This window comes from Desmodus rotundus, chromosome 8, assembly GCF_022682495.2.
Source record: "Desmodus rotundus isolate HL8 chromosome 8, HLdesRot8A.1, whole genome shotgun sequence".
NCBI classification, from domain to species: Eukaryota; Metazoa; Chordata; class Mammalia; order Chiroptera; family Phyllostomidae; genus Desmodus; species Desmodus rotundus.
In genome coordinates, this window is record NC_071394.1 from 85314271 (window position 1) to 85336928 (window position 22658).

The window sequence follows — 22658 nt, forward strand, 5'->3', positions numbered from 1 at the left end:
AAAGTTTCATGGAGGCCTTAAATGGATTTCATATCCAGCACTGTGTGGCCGCCATGTGGAGCACCATGGCCAGCAGTGGGAAAGAGCATCGGGACTGCCGTGGGGAGAAAAGAGGGCAGCACCACAGCCAGCTGTCTGCCGACCTTGATTCTGGATCAAGGCTCAAAGTTTACAGATAAGGAAACTGAGGCCCAAAGGCAGAGCTGATGAAGAGCACAGTCAGGATAAGAACCAGGTGTGCCTTCTCCATGTTCTTAGTCCACGTTCCAGGATCCATTTCCATCCAAGCCAGGAGCACTTGAGGCCACATATTCATTATTTTAAAAAGCACGTTTGCCCTCTAAGTCTTGAGTCAATTAATTAAGAAGCTTAAATGTATGGGTCCAAAACAATCAAGCTCTGTGGAATAGAGGCCCTGGTGACATCACCAGTGAGAAAAGGATGGCCTCATCCGGAAGTCCATCACTGTAGAAAGTTACTCCCAATAAAACTCTTTCCCATGCTGTTGCCCCACGCCGAGATGTCGCGCTGGGCCAAACTTCACACGTGGTCAGGTCAGCTCATTGGGGAATTGGGTGGCCTCCTCTAGCTGGGGCACTCTTAACTGTCCGACAAGGAATTCTCGAAGCTTCCCCTTTCCCCCTGACAGAATCTTCCAATCTGGAATAACACTCAAGACGACTAAGGCTGCTGGTTTGTCAGAAGTCCAAACCCCATAACCACGATCTTTTTTTAGTTTTTAATTGGGGAAAGTCACTGTGGCTGAGCAACATTTTCCTCTCCTTCACACGGATCCTGGAAGGCAATCAAACCCCCGATTTCTCACACATTCATTCTTTCTTCCAACTCTTTCTCATAAAAAAGGGGGGTGGGAGTACCTGGAGTTTTCATGAAACTGCCATTGTGCACCCTCTTTAGATGGAAATCCAACAAGTCTTCGAGACCAAGGATCACAAATTAAGGTGCCTGGTATTTTTATAAGGCATGGATGCCACTTAAATTTGAAGTCAGATTTTATTTTACATCTAAGGCTAACTAACACCTTGTAATTATATAGACAGCTTAAATGAAACCTCAAGCTTGCTAAAATTTACATGTTTTTTTTTTTCCATCTTTGATCTGCCTGTGAGGTGAAGAGGTAATGTTGCTTCAAGGAGGGGACAGAGGAGATAACCCTAAGTCACAGGCCATATAATACCATAGCCAGTGACACCAGAGTTTCATAAAATAAAGGGGGGTTTCTAAAGAACAAATAGCAACCTGGTGGAGCAGTGATCCGGTGTGAGAAGCCTCCCTGCGGGCCAATCTCCCCAGTGTCCCAGATTTGGGGGCTGGAGGGGAGGTAGGGCATATGATCTAGGTTAAGCCAATCCCAAGAAACACCCTGGCCAGTGATTGGTTGCGGAGAGGGCAGGGGACACACCCAGCCTGGTCAGAGTGAGCCTCTGGCTGGGACCAGAAGCTATTAACAGTGGAAATGAAAACCTTTGTGGTGGCGGACAGAGAAATTAAAGTGACTAAAACCACAGCTGCTTTTACCAACCAAGTTAAAAAGTACTGTTCTTTAAGAAAAAAACACTTCTTGTGGCTAGAATGCACAAGAAATGGAACTTTCATACCCTGTTGGTAGAAACAGAAAATGGAAAAATTGGAGAATGGTTTGGCAATTTGTTAAAAAGTTGAACATATACCGACCATAGGATCTATCCATTCCCTCAGAAAAAAAGGAACTATGTCCACACAGACTTGTACAATGAGGTTCATAACGGCGTTATTTGGAAACAACCCAAATGTCATCAGCAGAAGAATATATACACAAATTATGGTGAATCCACACAATGAAACAGGGCTCAACACTAAAAAAGGGAGGAAATGCTGATACGTGCAGTAAGAAGGGCGACTCCCACAATAGTCATGCTGAGTAAAGGGAGACAGACAACAACAGAAGAGTACGTACTGCATGGTTCCAACTGCATAGAGTTCTAATGAAAGCAAACGGACCTACAGCGACACAAAGCCGATCGGTGACTGGGGACAGGATGGGCCGGGAACAATGAGGGAGACATTACGGAGCACAAAGAAACTTTTGGGGCTGGACAATGTGTTCACTATCTTGGTTGCGGTAATGATTTCCCAATGTCTGCACACATGAATGAATGTGTGTATATACGTATATACAACGCACCTGTCAAATGTAGTTTCGTTTATCGTTCTGACAGACTCAGAGCAAAACGCGGAAACAAGGCGCGTCACTGATGCTGAGAACTTAAGATTTGCCTTCAGTTCAGTGGACACAATCAGTTTTATCCTTTTTAAAGTATTTTTATATATTGAAAAATGATCCCCACAATAAATGTCGTTAACGTGTCATCATATATAGTAACAATTTTTTTTTCTGGTTGTAACTTTCAGGATGCAATACAGCACTCTCTCAGCAACTTTTAAATGCTCAATGCAGTATTATTAACTAGTCACCATGTCGTAAGTTACCTCTCCATGACTTACCTACTTTATAACTGGAAGCTCGTGCCTTTTGATCTCTTCACCATTTTCTCCACCCTCCACCGCCTGCCCCTGACAACTACCAATCACATCCATCCATCAATGGATGGTCACTGTAAGTAACCCATGTGCTGGTTATTGTAAATAATGCTGCAGTGAACACGAGGGCGGTCCAGGTCGGTGTGGCTCAGTTGGTTGGGCGTCATCCCCACACACTGAAAGGTCGTGGGCTCAATTTCCGATTGGCGTTTCTCTCTCCCTCTTTCTCCCTCCCTTCCCTTCTCTGTGAAATCAATAAAAGAAAAAAAAGTAAAAAAAAAAAAGAGGCACAGGCTATTTTGAGTTAGTATTTTTACTAATACTAGTCCTCTTTTAATACCCCAAAGTGGAACTGCTGGATCGTATGGTAGTTCTAATATTAATTTATTTGAGGAGCCGCCATACTGTTTTCCACGTGGCTGCACCAACTTACGTTTCCGTGAACATTGCACAAGGGTTTTCTTTTCTGCACGTCCTTGCCAGCACGTGTTATTTCTTATCATTTTGATAGTAGCCATTCTAACTAGCAAGCGTGAGGCGGTCTCTCACTGTGGTTTTGATTTGCATTTCCCTGACAATTAGTGATGTCAGGCACATTTCATATCTGTATGGCTTCTTTGGGAAAATGTCTATTTAGATGAACTGCCCATTTTTTAGCCAGATTCTTTTTTTCCTTGATTTGTAAGAGTTCTTTCTATATTTTAGGTATTAGCCCCTTATCAGACATATGACTTGCAAATACTTTCTCCCATTTGTAGGTTGCCTTTTCATTTTGCTCCTGGTATCCTTTGCTGTGCAGAAGGTTTTGAGTTGGATGTCATCCCACTCATTTATTTTTACTTTTATGCCTTCGAACTGTACAGTCTTAATGTGTCATTTGCTGTATGTCAACCATACCTCAATAGAATGGTTTTTGAAAAAATAAAAATAAACACTTCTGAGCTCACACATCCTGGGACACCAAGACCACAGCCCCCTAGACAGGGACTGCCGAACCACAACGCGGACCGGCTTGCGTTCGGCATGACGCAAGGGCGTTCTCAGAGTCAACTCTCACAACATTCATTCCTCTGTTGACACACCCCTTACTAGGGCTTTTTACTACTTTGAAGGCCAATGCAATATTTCAGGAGTCTCTTGAGATATTTCCTTGAGAAATAACTCCTTTGCTTAGACAAAAAGCAACTGAGTAAAAGCTCCTGGATGCAAATATTTAAAGCTCTTTGCCTTTAAGAAACTCAAGCCTGCCATGTTCACAAGCTACCCATTGGGAGAGGCCTCACATTCTAAGGTAATTAGCTCAGGAGTTTCAACATATACTTGGAGGGTGGGAGGGAGTAGTCCTGCTAAGTGTGAATGTCTTTTGTCTTAATATCATCCTGACATCTTGAGGATGATCTGTTTCCTTTCATATAAGCTGGGCCCAAGCTTGTCTTTAAAACAAACAAACAAAAAAATAAAAGTAGGTACCTTTTTTTTCCCTTCCCCTGGTTAAGCTCAGTAATGCATTAATTTTGGATACACTTTTTATAAGGAAAATATTTCCAACAAAAACACACACAACAGGGAAGACAGGAAAAATAATGCAATAAATACAACCACTAAAGCAACTGAAGAAATAAAAGGGTATGAAGAGCTGCAAGCCCCAGCACACCCCACCCCTCCGTGAGGCGCACCCCTCTCGCCCTCCCCTAGGCGGCCACTACCCAAAGTTTGGTGATCATTCTCATGAACAAATCTGCATTTCTATTACATTTGTATAAGTTTGTAAAACAACGTCATATTGTTTGTATTTTCCTGCAATTTGCTTTTTCTGCTCAGCCTTGGAGATGCTGCCGGGGCCTGCAGCCACCCTCCCCTTGGCCCAAGTCTGATTTCGGCCTCAGTTACAGGGGCTGCTCTGTGCCAGCTCAGATCACTTCACGGGACAACTACAGACTCAGCACAGGTCTTTTCTTTTCCTCTTTGCCGCAGCACAGCTGACACGCATGGTCGCCCAGCCTGGAAATTCAAAAGAATTAATGCCTCCCTCACTGGGGCATAGGAGCTGGCGGATGTCCAGCCTGCCGTCCTTCCTTCTCCAGGGGGCAATTCCAGAGGCACTCTGCATACGAGAGGTACTTCTCAGGAGGTCCCAGCAGAACTGAGCCCCAGCAGAACCCTTAAAAATCCACCCTGACACTGGTGTCTCCTCCTTCCCTGCCCACTCACGGTTTTTCCCTCCTGCTTCCTGGGATCTCCTGCCCCACAGAAGGTACCACTACTTGGGTGCTGGTCCTTGTAGCCAGCCTACTCTCAGAACAAAAACTAAGCTGAGTCCCAGTTTATTCATTTTTATTGCTCTGCATTCCATTTTTACTGACATAATTTATTTTTAAAGGAAAAGCCCTTTGCAGTGTTGTAAGAAATCAAGTTTTTAAGTGATATTTGGTGACAGAAAAGTTATGGTTAATTGATAGAATATCAAACTACATACAGTCTATACATGTGTATAGAAAAAGGAAAGGTAATATTAACAATTCCTTTGTTATCTCTAGACAGTGAAACTACAAGTGAATTTTCCTCTTACTATTTTTATGTAATTTCCCCATTTCTATGCAAAAGCATATACGGTTGACCCTTGAACAATTCAGGGGGGTTAGGGGTACTGACCCCCAATATATAACTCCGCATATAACTTTACCTCCCCCAAAACTTAACTTGTCCCTTGGTATCCACAGGGGACTGGTTCCAAGACCCCCTGAGAATACCCAAATCCACAAGTGCTCAAGTTCTCTATATAAAATGACACAGACCAAGGCCTACAGTCAGCCCTCCACACCCATAGACTCCCAACCGTGGACAGAAAACAGTACAGATAGTTACTGAAAAAAATTGCGTATAAGTGGACCTGCTAACTAGGAAAACATAATAAATGCTACACAATGTACAACCGACGTCAGTAGCATTCCCACAACACATCAGCAAGGAGGAGGTCATGTGGAAGGAGGGGAGAAGTGCCACAGGACTCCAGGGACAAGCAGAGAGCGAGGGCGTGGGCTTGGCCCCTGTGTAGGGAACAGAGGGGCTGAGGGAGGTAGAGAGATGCAGGAATAAGCTCTGGAGCAAGACACACACCTTCCTCATCATACTCCTCCTCTCCCCAAGGACATCTGTCTCCTTTTCCGATACTACCACCTACAACAGGCCCACCCAGCATGTTCCTCAAAGAATCCTAAGCAGAGTCTGGATCTATCTTCCAAACAGGACCTGGGGGCCCCTCCCACCATGAAATGACTCCACCCCAGCTCTGGGGAAGGCCTCAGGGGTCTGAGGGTAATCCATCCCCCTTGCCAGGTTCTGGTTCAAAAATGCCTCGTGATCCAATTTGGGCTAATGGGACACAAGGAGAGGAAAGTTGCTCTTGGCTCATAAGGAATTCCAAAGAACAACCTCTCAACTTGCAGGAACTCTCTGCTGTGGGAAACCACAAGGAAATCAGCCTTAGGATTGCTGGAACTAAGAGAGCAGAGACCCAAGGACCCCGGGTCCTGGATGGCAGCCCTGAGCCGCTGGACCCAGAAGCCCACAGCCCACACTGTTCTCCTGCTGACATGAGCCCAGCAATTTCCTTCTGGTGAGCCAGTTTTGGGTCCTATTCTTTACAGCTGAAAGGATTCTGATTGCCACCCTCCCACCCCCGCCAAGGCTCACTCCTTTCTCGGTGCATCTCATCCTGATTCAACCCGTACACATTATCACAGGGGTCATAGCGGCATCATTTGTCCCGATTCCCACAGTTCTTCTGAATGTCCTAAGCCCCATCAGCGTAATGGACCCAAACCCCCAATTTTACATACCCCTTCAACTTCACTCCCCACCAGCCTGGAGTAGTAAAAACCTGACCCCTTCAATCAGAAAAAGTGTGGGTCTGATTACCCCTTAGCACTGCCTGAACAGCTCTCATGCGACAAGTACTTTATAGAGTTTAGCTCATTAATCTTCACACCCACTCTTTCAGGCAGAAACTGTGATTATCACCAGTTTACAGGAGAGCACTGAGGCTCCAGGGTAATCATGAAACTCAATCCTAGGTCACACGGTAAATCCCAGATTCAAACCCAGAGCTGCCTGACTCCCAAGTCCTCCCTCTTAACCACAACTTCCCTCCTCCCAGGAACCCCAGGGAAGCAGGTAGTGCCCGAGGCTAGCGAGGGACAGAAAAGTCAGGCTCAGCCTCATGCCCCACCACCTCGAATACCATTCATTCCTGGAGACTAGCCTGAGGCATTTCAGAGGTACATCTTGCTTTACAGAAACTGCAGGACATGCTAATCAGAGAAAAAAATTAGTGTTGTAAAGGGTCTACCAGGCATTGTTTTATCTTAACTATTTACAAGTGACATGGACTCCAAAACAGCTCCAAACTCAAACCAGACTTCAGGGAAAGAAGGCTGGTTACCATGATATGAAGGGTTAGGATGGACCATTGTCTTAACGCCATAAGAACGGCAATGATACAACTAAATATACTTAGTTTCTCTAGAATCACTCTAGACTGAAATAGGTTTATTATTCACTTCAAAAACTCAAATAAAAAAATTTATTTTCTAAACAACCTCTACACACACACACACACACAAACACACACCCCCCAGAACTTAGTTCTGTGGGTTTCTTACTGCAACCTCTGCGGCAGTCTGCTCCTATGGCCACGAGCTCCCCAAGGTCAGCGACCCAGGTCAGTGGCACTGGGTGAAGGCGTCACAAGTACTATGGGCCGAGCACCGACGCATCACTACTCTGAGCTATTGTTGATCCTCTGTCAGTCCCTTTGCATGACAGAAAGGACACAATTCTCTTCCCATGTCTTTCTCCATCCCTCTGTGTGGTGCTGGGTTACTCTGAACACCTCTCTATCTCTGGCTAATGTTCCTTTTTAACTAAAAGAGTGGGCCTCTCGCTGAGAACAGGCAACAAACAGTGCTAGCTGGGATTTAATAACACTGTTTTGGGTTTATTTATGGTTACACCTCCGATTTACCTAGTGACCGCTTTTTCCGTTACGATAGTGACACAAAGTCTCCTTTTCAAATACATTTGTTTTAAAAGTGAGTGGACTGCAAGGAGAAAATGTTAGGCAAAAATGAAATAGAGACAGCCATGGGATTGTGACAAAAATCTTAACAGTGGTTCCTTTACGATTGACTAAAGTTTAGGAAAAGACCTGGGCCCGTTCTCCCATTTCACAGATGGGGAAACAGGGGGGAGACAGAGGTGAGGCCTCTGCAAGGCGCCAGGGCCGGCAGAAGCTGGCCCAGGGGTAAGACCCAGCGTCTGGGTCCTACCTTCAGTCTGGGACCTGCAATCTTGCCAAATCCAGCTTGTTCTGGGTGGTCCTGGGACCCTCCGGAAGCAGAGCAAGTTAACGCCTGCTGATGACATAGATAACACCGTGCTGACGGTCAACTTTAATAGCCGGCAAAACAAAAGCTATTGTACAAATGTGTCAATTTTTGCCCTGTCACAGGGAAATGGCGCTCAGGCTGACTAATTTCCTATCCTGAAAACAGGAGTGTCTGCCTTAGTCACTCCTCAAGAGAAACCCTCACAGATTTCACCTCTGGGAAAGGTGCTGTGTGTTTCCTGCCCCCACAAGAGACAACTTAAAAAGGACACCCCTCTCCAAGGCTGCAGTATGCGACATGGCGCCCAACCAAGGGAAGCAGGCAGTTACACCAGACACAGACTAGGACTAGCGTACCCCTGAAAAGAACTGAGAATGACGCACACCCCCAATGTCCTGCACCCCTTCTGGTCTCAGGAGCCACGGACTTTCTGCTGCCAGCCTCCTCCAGTCACCCAGGCCCAGCCACCTCGGTGCTGCTGGTACAGGGTGTGACCCCAGGAGCCCAGTTTCCAAGCACTACTGTGAAAGCATTATCACTAGCTCTGAGACAGGAGGCTGGACAGGGCTGGGTTTAAGACCGCACCCAGGGCAACAAAAATCCTGGCAGATGGTACAGGCAGCCCCTGCAGGATGATCCCAAATGTCAAAGGGCCAGGACCAGAAGGGACAGAAAGCAGTGCCCTGGGCCAAGGCAGTGACAAGCCAGTGGGGGGTGGGGGCAGCAGCTGATACTCCCTTTGTTCCATACTGGAAGTACACACAGCAGTCAGCACAGCCTCACCTCTAGCCCAGCTGCTCCCTCTCCAACCTCCTCGATTAGACCTGAAAAGGTTCAGTGGGAGGCACGGGGCTCCAGTAATAACGCTGATGCTAACACCACAATAGCAGCATCTGTCTTTGCTGAGCACATGGCCAGGTGCTAAGGGGCTTTTCATGCACATTCTTTCTATACCGTAGAACTCAGTGAGGCAGAGAGCATTTATTACCATATTTTGCATATAGAACACAAGCTCCTAGAGGTGTACAGCTGGCTGGGGTCAGCCAGCTCTCTAGGGGTAGAGCCGAGACTCAGACCCACGAGCAAGCGAATCACCTGGAAGGCGGTACAGCCACCTCTGTGACAGAACAACCAGGAAAGAAAGAAATGGGGGGGGGGCATTCTAAGAGACAGAAAGAGGATTAAAGAAAGAAAGGAGAGGCAAAGGAGCTAGTAAAAAACCCAGACCCATTAGTCAAACAGGACAGAAGGGAAAGCGAGGGAAGACATCAGGAATAGTTAGCACCTGCCCTGGCGGGCTGCTCAGTGGTTTGGAGCACTGTCCCGTGCACCAAACCGCTGCGGATTCGATTCCCAGTCAGGGCACATACCTAGGCTGTGGGTTTGATTCCCAGTCACGGAGTGTACGGGAGGAACCGATCAATGTTTCTCTCTCATATAAATATTTCTCTCCCATCCTCTCCCTCTAAAATCAGTAATAAAAATTATCCTTGGTGAAGATTAAAAAGACGAAGAAGAACAGTTAGTACCTGTTTTCTATCCTCAAAGGAAGCATGGCCGGAAGACCAGGAAATGCCACTGGCCCCTGGTTCCTACCTGATGATTACTCGAAAACCCAGGTTACTTCTAAAAGCAGCCCCGTTAGGTATGAGGTATCTTTGACCAATTTCTGCATGGATTCCCACCCACCTCTTCCCTTCCGAGATACGTAGGTCGCTTTTCCTCCATCTGAGGGGAGCACCACAGATCCAGGGATGAGGAGGAGGTAGTGTGAGGAAGGCAGGTGACAACCAGCGTCATGAGGCACTTACTGTCTGCCGAGGGCTGGCCCAATGCTTCACAGCCCTGTACCATTTAATCTTCCGTGACACTGACAGTGGGGCACTGTTGTAGCCTGGGACACTGAACCTCAGAGACCTAACCCCTTACCCCAAACCCCCCAGCTGGTAAGTAGCAGGGCCTAACTAACCCATACTCTTAAGTGCATTCAGGAAGTGGCTCAATCCATCCAAAAGTGGTTTCTATTCCACCCCCTTTGCCTCAAACGAGGTCAAGGCAAGATGATTCCAAAAGTCTCCAAAAAAATCAATACCATAAAGACCTTGCAGGGGCGTCCGACCTGTGGCCCACGGTCCCCATGCAGCCCAGGGTGGCTATGAGTGCGGCCCAACACAAAATCATAGGTTTACTTACAACCTTTCTTGTTGCTCATCAGTTTTCATTAGTGTTTGTGTATTTAATGTGTGGCCCAAGACAACTCTTCTTCCAGTATGGCCCAGAGACGCAAAAGTTTGGACACCCCTGCTTCGGGTCTTTTCAAACTTCCCATTGCAGACAAGGGTGAACCAAGTGCCCAACTGCCACTACGTTAGGGGCAGATGGAGACATATTTAAGTTGCTGGTGGAGCTCAGAAACTGAAAGCTGAATGAGTTTCTGTGCTGGGGCAACCAAGAGGCAAGGTCACAATAGTTACCAAACACAGTAACTATCAGCAAGAGACCCTGGCGGTCCCAATAAAGGTTAGTCCTGAAAGGTTTTAAGACACTTAAAAACTTTCCAGTCATTGAAAGTGGCTGGAATACTCCCATTCTGTGGTCCAGCAAAACATATTTCTAGACCAAGGGTGACTTGCAAACCATAACGAGCCTCAGTTAAGACCTCCAATTTTATTGTTGGAGACAGCTCAGTAAAAACTCAAGAATGAATCTGGCTTGTTACAACCACAGGTGTGACCAAAATGGTATCACAAACATTTCTAATCCAGTCTTCTTCCTGAGAAAATACACCTCCCCCTTCCCAATCTGACAAAAGGCAGCTGTAAACCCTGGCTGGTGTGGCTCAGTGGGTTGAGCACTGGCCTGTGAAGCAAAGGGTCACCGGTTGGATTCCCAGTCAGGGCACATGCCTGGGTTGCAGGCCAGGTCCCTGGTAGGGGGTACATGAGAGGCAACCACACATTGATGTTTCTCTCCTTCTCTTTCTCCCTCCCTTCCCCTCTAAAAATAAATAAAATCTTAAAAAAAAAAAAAACCAAAAAACAAAAAACCAGCAGCTGTAAGCAAAACTCCCTAAAAGTAAAAAGAGATGTGTTAAAGCAAGATTATTCACAGGTGATGTGTTCTTAATTTGTATTACTTGACATTCTTACAATTATTTTTACAAGGAACTACAAATGCAACGTTTTAATGTCAAAAAAAAAACCTTGTTAGAAGTGACTTTTGAAGGCATGTGGAACTGACGGTTTCCTTCGGGGATTAAAATGTCAGACGAGGGTGTGAGTAATAGTCTGCCCCACACTCAGTGGCTGACGTGGGCGCCTCAGTTTCCTTGTCTGTGTAACGGGGATTACAACAACGAGGTGTAGTCACTCAGCTATTACTGAAGCACATTTACCACAATGTTTGGTACTGGTAGGTGCTCAGCATATATTATTAACTATTATTAACAAAACCATTACTGTGATTATAGTGAGTCTCAGTGGCTTCCTTTTACATTCATTTTCTGAGCCTCACACGGCAACTTGGAAAAGGCCTTGTTCACTAACAGTTGAAGCCAATCACAGATGTTCAGAAAATGACTATGAAGTATCCCAAGTTCTTTAAGTTCAGCAACACTGTTCCAAAAATGAGGTGTTTTACTGGGTCCCCAGACCCTGCTGTTCACTACACTGAATTCCCATTTCACACTATAGGCTGCAAAGGACCACTACTTTGCATTTTCTGGAAGCAAATATATTACAAACAAATCAATGTACCAGACTTATTATTCAACCCACCTATGCCAGGCTCGGAGGCACAGAGGTGCACAAGAGTTACACCTGTCCCTAAAGCAGTCGTGATCCAGGGGGAAAGCAAGACAGGTAAGTTAGGAGACCAATACTCGATGAGCTACGGGATGATGCGGGGGAGGGGCGGCGGGGAGGGGTGTTAAGGGAGGGCGAGGACTGTGGTTTCCAGAAGAGGGCCTCAAGCCTTCCAACCTCAGGTGTGACACCCCATGGATCTCAAACAGGAGTGCCAAGAAAAAAAGGGACAGGAGAGGGGATAATGGTAAGAGATACATGCCCCACAGGAAGTGTAACATGACACCTGGATCATTTCCTGTAAAGGACTCCCAACCAGAGAGGCATTCCCGAGGGGCAGCCAGCTGCCTCCTTTTGTGGAGATAAGGAATGTGACAAGCCACCTCCCAAGCCAAGATCCACCCAGGCTCCTCCTCTCTGCAGGGGGTGGGAGGGCGGGTAGCTGGCAGCTCCACTGAGGGCCCAGTCCCACAGGCAGCACATCCATGATCTTCCCACCTGAGCCTCATCTGACAAGAATCTCATAAACGGAACCCAGAACTCTGTTCACTTAACAAACCCAACAAGTCACAAAGGCCTTTTGGGGTCAGAGTCCAAGGCCTCCTCAGCACCTGAGGTCCCTTGGGGGTCAGGGCCTGCCCCAGAACTATACCCACCCTCCTTCAACACCCCCCCCACCCCCGGGGAACAATCACTTTGTTCTTGAGCAAGAAACACCAGGCTCCACCAGGCCCAGTCAAGTTCCCGACAGGCTATAGAATGCCAAGTAATTCTTGTTTCCCTGGAATATCTGATAAGTCACTTCAGTGAGACACAGGGGAAACGGGGTGATTCACACAAGCAGTGCAGTACCAGCACGGTGAGAACTTGGTTATTTTCTTGGGGGAGCAGGGGAGCTGGAGGATTCTGATCCTGGCCATGGAGAACCCTTTCACGCCCTGGCCTCCACGGGAGGCCGCCCCTCTGCCAGGGTCACAGGCAGCATGTGGCCGCCAGTAACACCATTCCTATTGGTCAGAATGAAAGCTGACTGCTGCCTGCCTTTTTTAATCTTAAAATCTGAATTTACGGGCCGCAGCAAATTTACATATCCCTGCCACAAATCCCCACCCATTTCCCTATAGCTCAAAAGCCAAAATTCCACACTGTGTTCCAAATAATTCCAACCTCTTTGGTTGCCTTTATATCTGAACGGAAATTCCAGAAAAGTTGTCTGGTGTAGCAAAAGCTGACCAGCCTTATGAAAATACTCAGAAAGGTGACCCATTTAGTCAAAAGAGCTTTCAGATCTCCATGAGAAAAGGAATTCACGCCAGCATAAAGGGCCTTCAGAGAGGGAGAACAGGAGTGTTGTGTTAACGCCCAGACCTTTCAACAAGCCAGCCCCGGGACTGCTGAGGAGCAGAGCACTGAGGCAACCGGCAGGCCAGACCGGCTTTCTCTCTCAGAAGAACTGCGGCAAGAGGAAGCCCCCTTGGGGACACAGGCTCAGCTCTGGAGCACACAGCGCAGCGCTGCGGTCCACAGCACCCGGCTGCCCACAAAGCTCCTTGAGGACGAGCAGGCAGTGGCTCACCGCCTTGCACTGGGAGCGGGCAGCTGCTCGTGCCAGAGCTGCTGGACTGGTAAAGGCCACGTGCCAGCCAGGAAAGAAGGGTTCTACTCACCAGCAAACACCACCCAACATGCTCTCCACCGGTTACTGTTAAAAGGTAGCAAGGGAAAGGACGTAGGGTGAGGTCATTTCTGACAGAGCACAGCTGTGCCAATGTCAACTGTCACCAAGGATCTCCGGGCAAAGCTGGGAGATCCTTGTCCCCTAAACAATATGTTCTGTGAATCCCACAGGACCTCAGCCAGCAGAAGGAACCCCAGGGGCACCTCCTCCTCACCTCTGGCTTCCAAGCCTCACAAACAAAACCCTGCCTGGCTCCCCAAAGCAGCCTTCAGCTTGTCCCTACTGCATAGACAGAACTTCAGTGAAAGCACTGCCCCTGGGAACCACACAAAGGCAGGGAAAAAGCCAGAGAGGTGTCTGCAGAACCAAAGAAGTGTCACTAGAATTGGAGAGAAGGCCCCATTAAAGCCCTAAGGAAAAGATAAGGCAAATGGGCAAAAAAAAGTTTTGTTTTATGGTAGGAAATTTCACATCAATCTAATTCAAATGAGTCAAGTTTCCAGCAAAATAAAAGCAAACAAAACTAAAGCAGTATAAAGTCTCTCACTACAATGTATCTATTTTACTTCACAAGTGTGGAACCTAACTTTGACATTAAAAAAATACAGCCTGACCCAAGCAAGCATCGTGCCTGGCCTGTGAAGTGAGGCAGATTTGAGCCTCAGTCTTCTCACTTGTCAAATGGAAATAGATATAAAGCCACTCACTTTGCAGGGTTCACAGTGGGGATGAGAACTAACGAAGGCAAGGCGCTCAGGACAATGCTTGGCAGGCAGCAGGCATGGGAAACGCAGGATGTGATGTTGGAGGTGGGCGTGCACCACAGTCAGTAAACAAATGGCATCATCAGTGGGGTTCGCTACCAAGAACAGTCAAGAAATATGCAGGAGGAAGACAGTGTCCTCCTTGCCAAGCTGTCTACCTGAGCCAGGTTTTGCCGGGGGGGGGGGGGGGAGGAAGTCAGAAGCTCTGTCAGAGTAATTCAGTCTTAAGGCTAGTCCTTGGACAAAGTGAAAAACCACACTGCTCCTTGGCTTACAGTTAGTACAATAGTGACCAAGGGCAGTCCACTGCGCGGGGGCTGGTCAAAGGGGACCAGGGAAGGCAAACGTTCTTTGGTAAATTTTGTAATCAGACTATGAGTATTAGTAGAATTTCATCAAACTGTTTTCATAACTGAACAGTTTGCAGAGGAGATGGCAACCATCTATCTATAACTTCTCAATGAATACATGTCCGGCAATCTCTGGAAAGCTCTTAGAAGAAGGGAAGCAACTTAATAAACAGCTCAGTATTTTTCTTGCAAAAAAGAATCATGATCTAAGGTGGACATAATTAAAACATCCAATAGTTCCCTCCTTCATAAAATGTAGACCTACTCTCACCTAGCGTTTTATCACTTGAGTCCTGAAGAGAACCGTTTGGTTCTCAAATCATCTTTCCCAAGAAGCTCTCTCCCTAACCAGGCACTCAACTTCCCAGGCAAAGTGAGTGAGGCACCTTAAAAACACAAGGTCACTTCCCAAGCCCCAGAAGAAGCAAGCGCTGGTGTTCACTACACAACAAGTGGAGCCGATCTGGTGGTCATTGAGCATGCTCAGTGAGTGACTAGATTTACCGCGGTAACTGAGGCGGCTGCCAGTAGAGTGAAAGGCAATTTTAACCATTAGAAGAGCAGGAGACGACACACATTTAGACTGAAATGGCCCATCCCGCTGGATTTATTTATTTCTTTGGCTCAACTTGCTGTTGGAGGAAAGGGTTATAATTATAGATCCAGCTCCTTCACTGAAGGTAAACTACAGGTGAAAACTAAATGCAGCATAGGAATATGGGGGGGGGGGGGCAAAAAGGAAACGTAGAAACACGGGCCCTCAGAGGCCTCCAAATAGGGTGCATGCACCCCAAAGGCGCACAAGTGAACCATGGAGCTCAGGAAAAGCCAGATCCTATATTTGAATTTGTCATCTAAAAAGAAACTAAGCTTTACTAGTATTTACTACACAGACTGACCGTGGTATACAGGTATGTAACTTACAAGTATATACACGGAAGGAAGGGGCACATTCACAAGTTTTTACTGAAAGAAATGACTGAAGCTACAGCTGATCCACTTCAGCTGGATTCACCTACCCTCCGCCAAGCTCCCTTAAGAAAGATGCTCTCAGGGCAGCTCCACAGCCTCAGGAGGCCCTTTGTGAGCCAGCCCCCCGCCCCCCAGCCCTCCACTACCCCTCTGACTTCCACCTGACACACAATCCTACTCCCGTGCCCACCTGGCTAATTGTTCCCCTGCTTCATTCTAGTCAGGCTTTAGGTCTCAGTTTACTTGGCCCTTCCTCCAAGGAGCCCTCCAGACTACCAACCCCACTCTAGCCCAAGGGAAGGTGCTCCTCCTGGTCTCTGCTCGATACTCACAGCTTGGTCTGCAGACAGCAGCAACTAGAAGCTGGCTGCAAGTGCTGAAGCTCAGCCTTTACCCTTGACCTCCTGAATTGGATCTACATTTTTAACAGTCTCCAGGTGATTTGTGTGTGCCTGAAAGCCTGAGGACACTCCCTGGTTATGTGTCTCCTCCAGGCTGGGCAGTGTGCAACGCAAGCCAGGGGCGTGACGCTCATTACTCCTGTGGCCTTAGCAGTCGGTCTTTCAAGTATTTGTTGAATAAAGAAAGGAAAGAAAAAAGGATCTCGGGAGGCATCTTCACCACAGGTTCTAAGCCACAGGTGGCAAACACAAGGCCCGCAGGCCAAATCCGGCCTCCTCCTTGTTTTATCCGGCCCCCCGGCAGCGCACTGAGCTCCTTGCCCGTAGTTCAGGAGTAGTTACATTTATACAGTCCTAACATCACATTCGGCCCTTTGAAGGCAACCTGGAGGCTGATGTGGTCGGTCCCTGGTGAAAATGAGTTTGACACCCCTGCTCTAAGCTGAAGGGAACAGCCAGTACACCACACGACAGCACAGTGGCAGGACTGGCCGGAGGGCAGATGGAAGACACCACCAAGTCCGGACTTCAGTTCAAAAGCACAGTAATGTTAATGATGATGCCTGCATCGTGCTATAACTTAACCTAATCAAACACTGGGTTGGCCAAAAAGGTCACTTGGTGTCTTCCACATGATGCCTCTGGTAGTGCTTAGTTGTCTTTAACTTCATTTGAAACAATTTTGATAAATTGTATTGGGACAGCTGTCATACCAGTGTGCACTTAAAAAAAACTTATCAAAATTGGTGAATCTTTGTGCAGTCATTTTCATATTGAAGATGGAAGAAAATAGGCAACATTTTCGGTGTATTATGCTTTATTATTTCAAGAAAGGTAAAAATGCAACTGAAACACAAAAAGATTTGTGCAGTGTATGGAGAAGGTGCTGTGACTGATCAAACGTGTCAGAAGTGGTTTGCAAAGTTCCATGCTGGAGATTTCTCTCCGGACGATGCTCCACGGTCGGACAGACCAGCTGAGGTTGAGATCGATCAAATCGAGACATTAAGAACAATCAACGTTACAGCACGCCGGAGACAGCTGACATACGCAAAATATCCAGATCAATAAAGTTATTGGTGAAAATAAAAACCATGTCTTTTATTTTACAGAAAAAACTAAACGGACTTTTTGGCCAACCCAATATAATGCTTCCCGCCAACTCTAAGGTAGGAACTATTATTCTCCTGGGTTTTACCGATGCGGAAACAGGCTCAGAAAGGTTGAGGCAGTGGACCAGAGTCGCACAGCTGAGGGAAGCAGAGAGGGGATTAGAATCCTGGCAGCCTAGCTTCAGGCCCGTAGCCTGAATTCCACTGTACCTGGTATAGCCCAGCATGTGCTGACCTGGAGGCCACTCTGAGAGGAAGCAGGATGACGGGTACCCTGACCACGCAGCCACTGCAGACAGAGCGCAAAGGCTCAGAGCCTGAGCCATCCTCAACTAAGCAGTGACACTGGCCTCACAGCACAGAACCAGGACCCTGGGCAGGGAGGGGGTGCTGCTGCCAGATGTAATTTGGCTCCAAATCAAAGCCCTCCTTTAGCATAGACTCTCCAAGAATGAAGGCGGCTGCTGACTGGCAAGCTGGCTCCGCCGTCGCTGGAGGAGTCCGCAGAGGCCCCGCGGCCATCTGGAAGTGATTTGGCGCAGAGATTCCTGAACGGGGTGGGAGGTTGGAATGACCAGCCACCCGGAGCTCCTGTCCAGCTCTCTGAAACAAAGCTGGTGTGAATGGGCCCCAGAGGCAGCCATAACATAACCAGGGGTCAACCCCTTCCAAGGAGGGGGCACCCTCTGGGCAGTCCATAACCCTACGATAGCAAACGGAATTAACACTAGCCAACCAAGCTGGTCTCCCCAGCGGCACAGATTTCAAATGTCCTTTCCATGTGCACACGCTCCAGTGTGACTTCTGCAAATATTACTGGACGGCACCTGACTTATTTAACAAACACTCACATAGCACTCACTGTGTGCCGAAAACTGTTCTGAGCACTTTTTAAAATGTTAACGAGTTTAATTTTTATCAGAGGTGATAGGTACTGTCCCCATTTTAGCGATAAGAAAAACAAGGCACGGAAGTGTGGGAAGTATCTTAACAGCTACTTGGTAGCTGAGTGGGCTTTCAACCAATCACTGCTCTTAACTACTACAAAAAGAGCCACCCGGGACACTAATGTGTTACTTTGTTGGAAATGGCCCCAAACTTGTTAATTCTGACAAAGCATGCTATTGTGCTTACTTTTTAAGCATTCTCTGGGTCTGAACTACATTGCCTAAAAGACACACTGGCATTTGCTAGGTAGCTCAGAAAGGAGTAGAATTTAGGATTATTTGTACATTACCTTGGTGGGGGTGGGACAAAAGGCCGGAAAAGGGGCTGAGTGACACAGTAACCCACCACCCTGGAAACTTTGCCCAGTGACCCAAGGTTTTGGGAACACACACCCAACCTGCTCTGGGGTGCTGGCTTGGCACCAGCACTTTAGGTAAACATTAGGGTAAGATCGCAACCTCTGAAGAGGAAAAAGTTCCTTTTTTCTAAAAGATCAAACCAAAACACAACACCCAAACTTTTAGGCAGCCTCAATGGTCACTCCTGGGCTGGGAGACCCCTTTTTCTCCAAGTTGGCTGGGCTGCCCAGCGTCAGAAAGTTTTTTGGAAAACTAAGTGACTAAAACTGCCGGTTCTGGCAGACAACTAGAATTAAATATGCTGAGGCCTCACTATGAACTGCCCAAGATATAACAAGAAGGTGAAGAAAGCCTTCAACTTTTGGATGCAGCCTGGGATGGGCCCACCTTACAATGAATCACAAATGTGAATCAACAGCCAAGGCCGTCTTTCAGGGAATGCTAAGCAGAAAGTCAGTCCTCTAGAGGCGTTTGACCTCCCCTTACCTCAGAACTGGGTGCCTGAACACAACCAGAGTGATTCCCACAATGCATACTGCCCAGTTATCCAAGCCATACAAAACTCTGTATCCACTCAAGGACGCCTTCCCAGATTATGGAGTGAAACACCATCCACTGGGTAGCAGAAGAGTTCCCACCGCCCCCGCTGCCACCCCCTAAAAATCAGTGAAGACAGGGCAGCCGTTCCCTAAACAAATTCACCTCGACACAAGATGGAAGATGCAAAGTGATTCTGCTCACCTCCCTGCTCCCTCGTCCCAGTTCAGAGGATTAATCCTGTCACTCACCCAAGGCCTTCCCTGAGATCCCTTCCGTGCTCAAGGCCAGAGGCTCAAGCACAGGCCTCCAGCCACTGGTCCCACAACCCACACTCCAACGGTGTTACTGGGACGCTCTGCTCGGGGGAGGGGGCTGCACTTCACTCGTTTCTGACACTGGAAGGCAGGTCAGTGAAGGCTCAATTTCAACAACTGGGAGGACCTGGGTTGTAGTCACCATTTACTAGCAGGGTGACCTTCGCTAGTTACCTCACTTCTGTTTCCTCATCTTTAAATGGAGATACTAACATAAATCACAGCTAGAACAGCAACCATTTCCTAAGCACTCGGTCATCAGGACCAGGGCCAGCCCTTAAGCCCCCGTGACTTGCTGAGGCAGATTATAGGCCAGGAAAGCACTCGGAGAGCTCACGGTGGTGATCAATGGGGTGATGGCCAGAACACACGGAACATGCCCCCAGATTGGAGCTGGGGTCACTGACAGCACGGCAGCAACACAGCAGAAGTGGTGAACACTTGAGCTGGATGTGACTTTTTCCTGAGGGCTCTTACCCAGAACAGTCCTGGAGCAAAAGGAAGAGGCCTCGGGCATTACCCGCACAGGAGTCCTGGCACTTGGCCCTCCCTCAGTCTCCGGAGGCTGGAAAACCTGTTTGCTTCTAGATCTTTCTGGGAGAGCTACCACGCAGCCAATGACAGGAATCATAAATGTGGTCCCACCCTTTGATACAGGAATGCCACTGTGGGGAATATGATCCAAGAAATAATTTAAAAAGAGAAAATAAAATAAAATAAAACAATGCAACTTGCGGGGGGAAGAGGTCCACATCCAGAAGCTGCAATGGCCCACAGGCCCACAACCAGGGAAGGGGAGGTTAAGGCTGGAATGTCAGGGCAACGGAAGGCACTGTGGCCTGGGTGGGTTCACAAACGAAAGCCATGAGGCTTAGGTAGAAAACTCTAAGGTGCTAGACAAAGTCTAGAATGAGACCCTCAAGTTCCGGGCCCTGGTGGGAAGCCACCCGGCAGCAGCTGCAACCTCTGTAAACAGCTGGTAAACTAAGCTGTCCAGGATTTTCTGCTGCTGTGGCTTGGGTTTTTCGTTTGTTTTTTTAAAAGCGATTTCATGTCATGTTTGGATACTCCTGGTTTACTTTAAGTTTCTTTGTTCAGTTAATTAAATAAATACACATTTTTAAAACAAAGAAGAATGGATCCAAATTGAGCCCAGCCAGGCCTTCAGATTCCTCAGAGGGGAAGCGTAGTTTCTGCAAATGAAAGAATTCTTGGAGAATTCTGAGGTTCTCTCCCCCAGCTATAGAAGATGGGCCCCCAAACGAAACCAAGAGCATGCCACCCGGCTTCCCTCAGCAGAGAAGCCGCCCTTCATGGGAAGGCTGACTGGGCGGTGGCAGCGGCCTGGACCCAGGAAGCAGCCCTACCTGCCAGGACAGGTGTGGGGGAGGGAGAAGGGGAGAAGGGAGGAGACTGGGCCTACAGGGAACCCCTTTCAGGCTGGAGAAAATCCCAGGGGCCACACCCACCACCCTTTCTTCCTGTCAGGAATCACAATGAGGCCTGGTTTCCTCAGGAAGAGACCCCAGACCCAGGTCTGGGCCCGCTCCTCTCTGGCAAGAGGCTCACCTGGCAGAACATGCACACACAACGTAGGTGCGCACACACAGTCTCCCTCTTTGCATACATGTTCCCTATACACACATGTTGTGTGACAGTCCACACCCTGAGCAGCCTTGTGACCTTCCTGGAAGCCCTCCTTTAGCCCAGGTCTTAGTGGAGACCTCACCTTCATTCTTCCTCCCCAGCTCAGGGGGAGAGAAACCCAACACTGACTCCCTCCCTCCTCTCAGGAAGACCCTGGTGTGGGGAGGGGAGGGAGAGGAAAACAGTGTCTCCTTTAATTGTCACCCACTTCCTTCAATTCTCAGCAGGACCCTCAATACTTCCATGGCTTGGGCAAGTCATTTAGGCCTCTGGACTCCCTGTCTGTAAAATGGGTCCAATGACACCCCAACTTGCGGGATGTGTAAGGGCTGGGATAACTAGGAGGCTGTTGGCACACAGCGCTCACTAGTTTGGGGTCCCTACAAAGCAGCAGTTCCCATTATCACCCCCGTGTCTAAACGGCAACTTCAGCAGCAACCGCGGGCTCACCCTGAGGCGCCCGGCCAGAGCCGAGTAGGGAGCGGAGTGAGCGAGGGCGACACACCCCCGAGGCTCCCCTGCCCACCTCCAGGCCCCCACCGGTTCCGGAGACGGCGCGGGAGGATACCAGGTCCGAATCTCCACCTGGGAGGGGAAGCGCCAGACTCAGAGAACGGTCCCTCCCCAGGTCTCCACCCCTGGCCTCTGAGCCAACGCCCTTTGGAGGTGGCCGAGCGCACCAGCCTGGGCGCAGCGGCGCGAGCGCTCCGGGGAGCAGCGGCCTAGGGCCCCACTCCGGGGGACAACGGGCCAGAAGTTCCAGTCCCCCAGCTCCGGCAGGGGCACTCCAGGTGTAGAGAAATGACACAGCCCCATTGCACCCCGTGCGGCCCCAACCCAAGTCCTCAACCACAGCTCTCCAGAGACGCACTGTCGGAACGCACGGTGGGAAGCACTGCGGAGAGCTAGCACACAAGGTCGCAGCCCAGGGGGTGGCACCATGGTGGGGGCCTAGGCCCCCTGTGCCCCCACAGTCCCAGAGGACGACGCCCCCCGGCCGCGGCACGCACACCCAGCCTGGGGCTGCTGGGCGTAGTGGGGGTGGGCGGCAGGGAGCCCAAGCCTTCCACAGGAGCGCACGCGCGGGGGAGGGATGGTACACCAGCCGGAGCCAAGCGGGCCGGGGCACTCACCAATGGACACGAGCTTGATGCTCTCACGGTCTAGGAACTCGAGCGCCACGGACACGTTCTCGAGCTGCATCTGGCGAAAGGTGGGCCGCTGGTGGTACTTGCGGTACATACGCTTCTGGCTGAGCACCTCGAGCAGCGCGATGAGCCGCAGCCCGTCGCTCAGGTCGGTCTGCAGGTTCCCGATGCGTTTGTTCACGCATTTGAGGTGCTCGTTGCACCAACGCGTGAACGTGTTCTGCTGGATCTTCTTCCACGGCGCGTCCTCGGCCAGGTCTTTCTCGGTTACCGGCATTGTGGCGGCGGGGAGAGCGCAATGAGCAGCGAGCTGCCGGGAACTAACGTCAGAAGGCCCAAAGGCCGAGGAAGCGAGGACCAAAGCACAGTGGGAGTGGGACTCGAACTCGCTGCTACCAGATCCGCGGCCCGGTCTGCTCTGCGGCCGTCTACCCTTGGCCGCGCGGGGCGTCTGGCCCCGCGCCTGCGCACTGAGTAGACCCGCCCCGAAGACCCGCCCCGTCCCAACCCTCTGATGGGAGTTCCCCGGCCACGGTCGCCCCCTGCCGTCCAAAGCGTGCACTGCGCTCCAAGGCGTCCTGGAACGCAGCGCTCTGAGCTCACCGCCTCCGGGAAAGGAAGCTAGGAGGGAGACACCCGCTACTTAAGGAGAAGGTCACCCGGTTATCCCAGAGTGAGGGGATGTGCAGAAGTG

The 22658-nt window shown here is 49.1% G+C and overlaps 1 protein-coding gene across 7 annotated transcripts in view; it reads right to left on the reverse strand.

Annotated features, from left to right (window-relative positions):
• The window catches only part of FLNB (filamin B), a 140459-nt gene extending 118045 nt beyond the window's left edge, over positions 1–22414 (reverse strand). For 6 of the 7 annotated variants that reach the window (XM_024556563.3, XM_045192408.2, XM_024556562.3 and 3 more), the window contains exon 1: positions 21950–22414. In XM_024556563.3, the coding sequence (XP_024412331.1) occupies positions 21950–22241 (292 nt within the window). In that variant the 5' untranslated portion in view covers positions 22242–22414. Of the gene's footprint in view, positions 1–19646; positions 19702–21949 lie in introns of those variants that run through there. The other variant, XM_053930425.1, reaches the window with a different exon arrangement.
• Between the last annotated feature and the right edge of the window lie 244 nt (positions 22415–22658).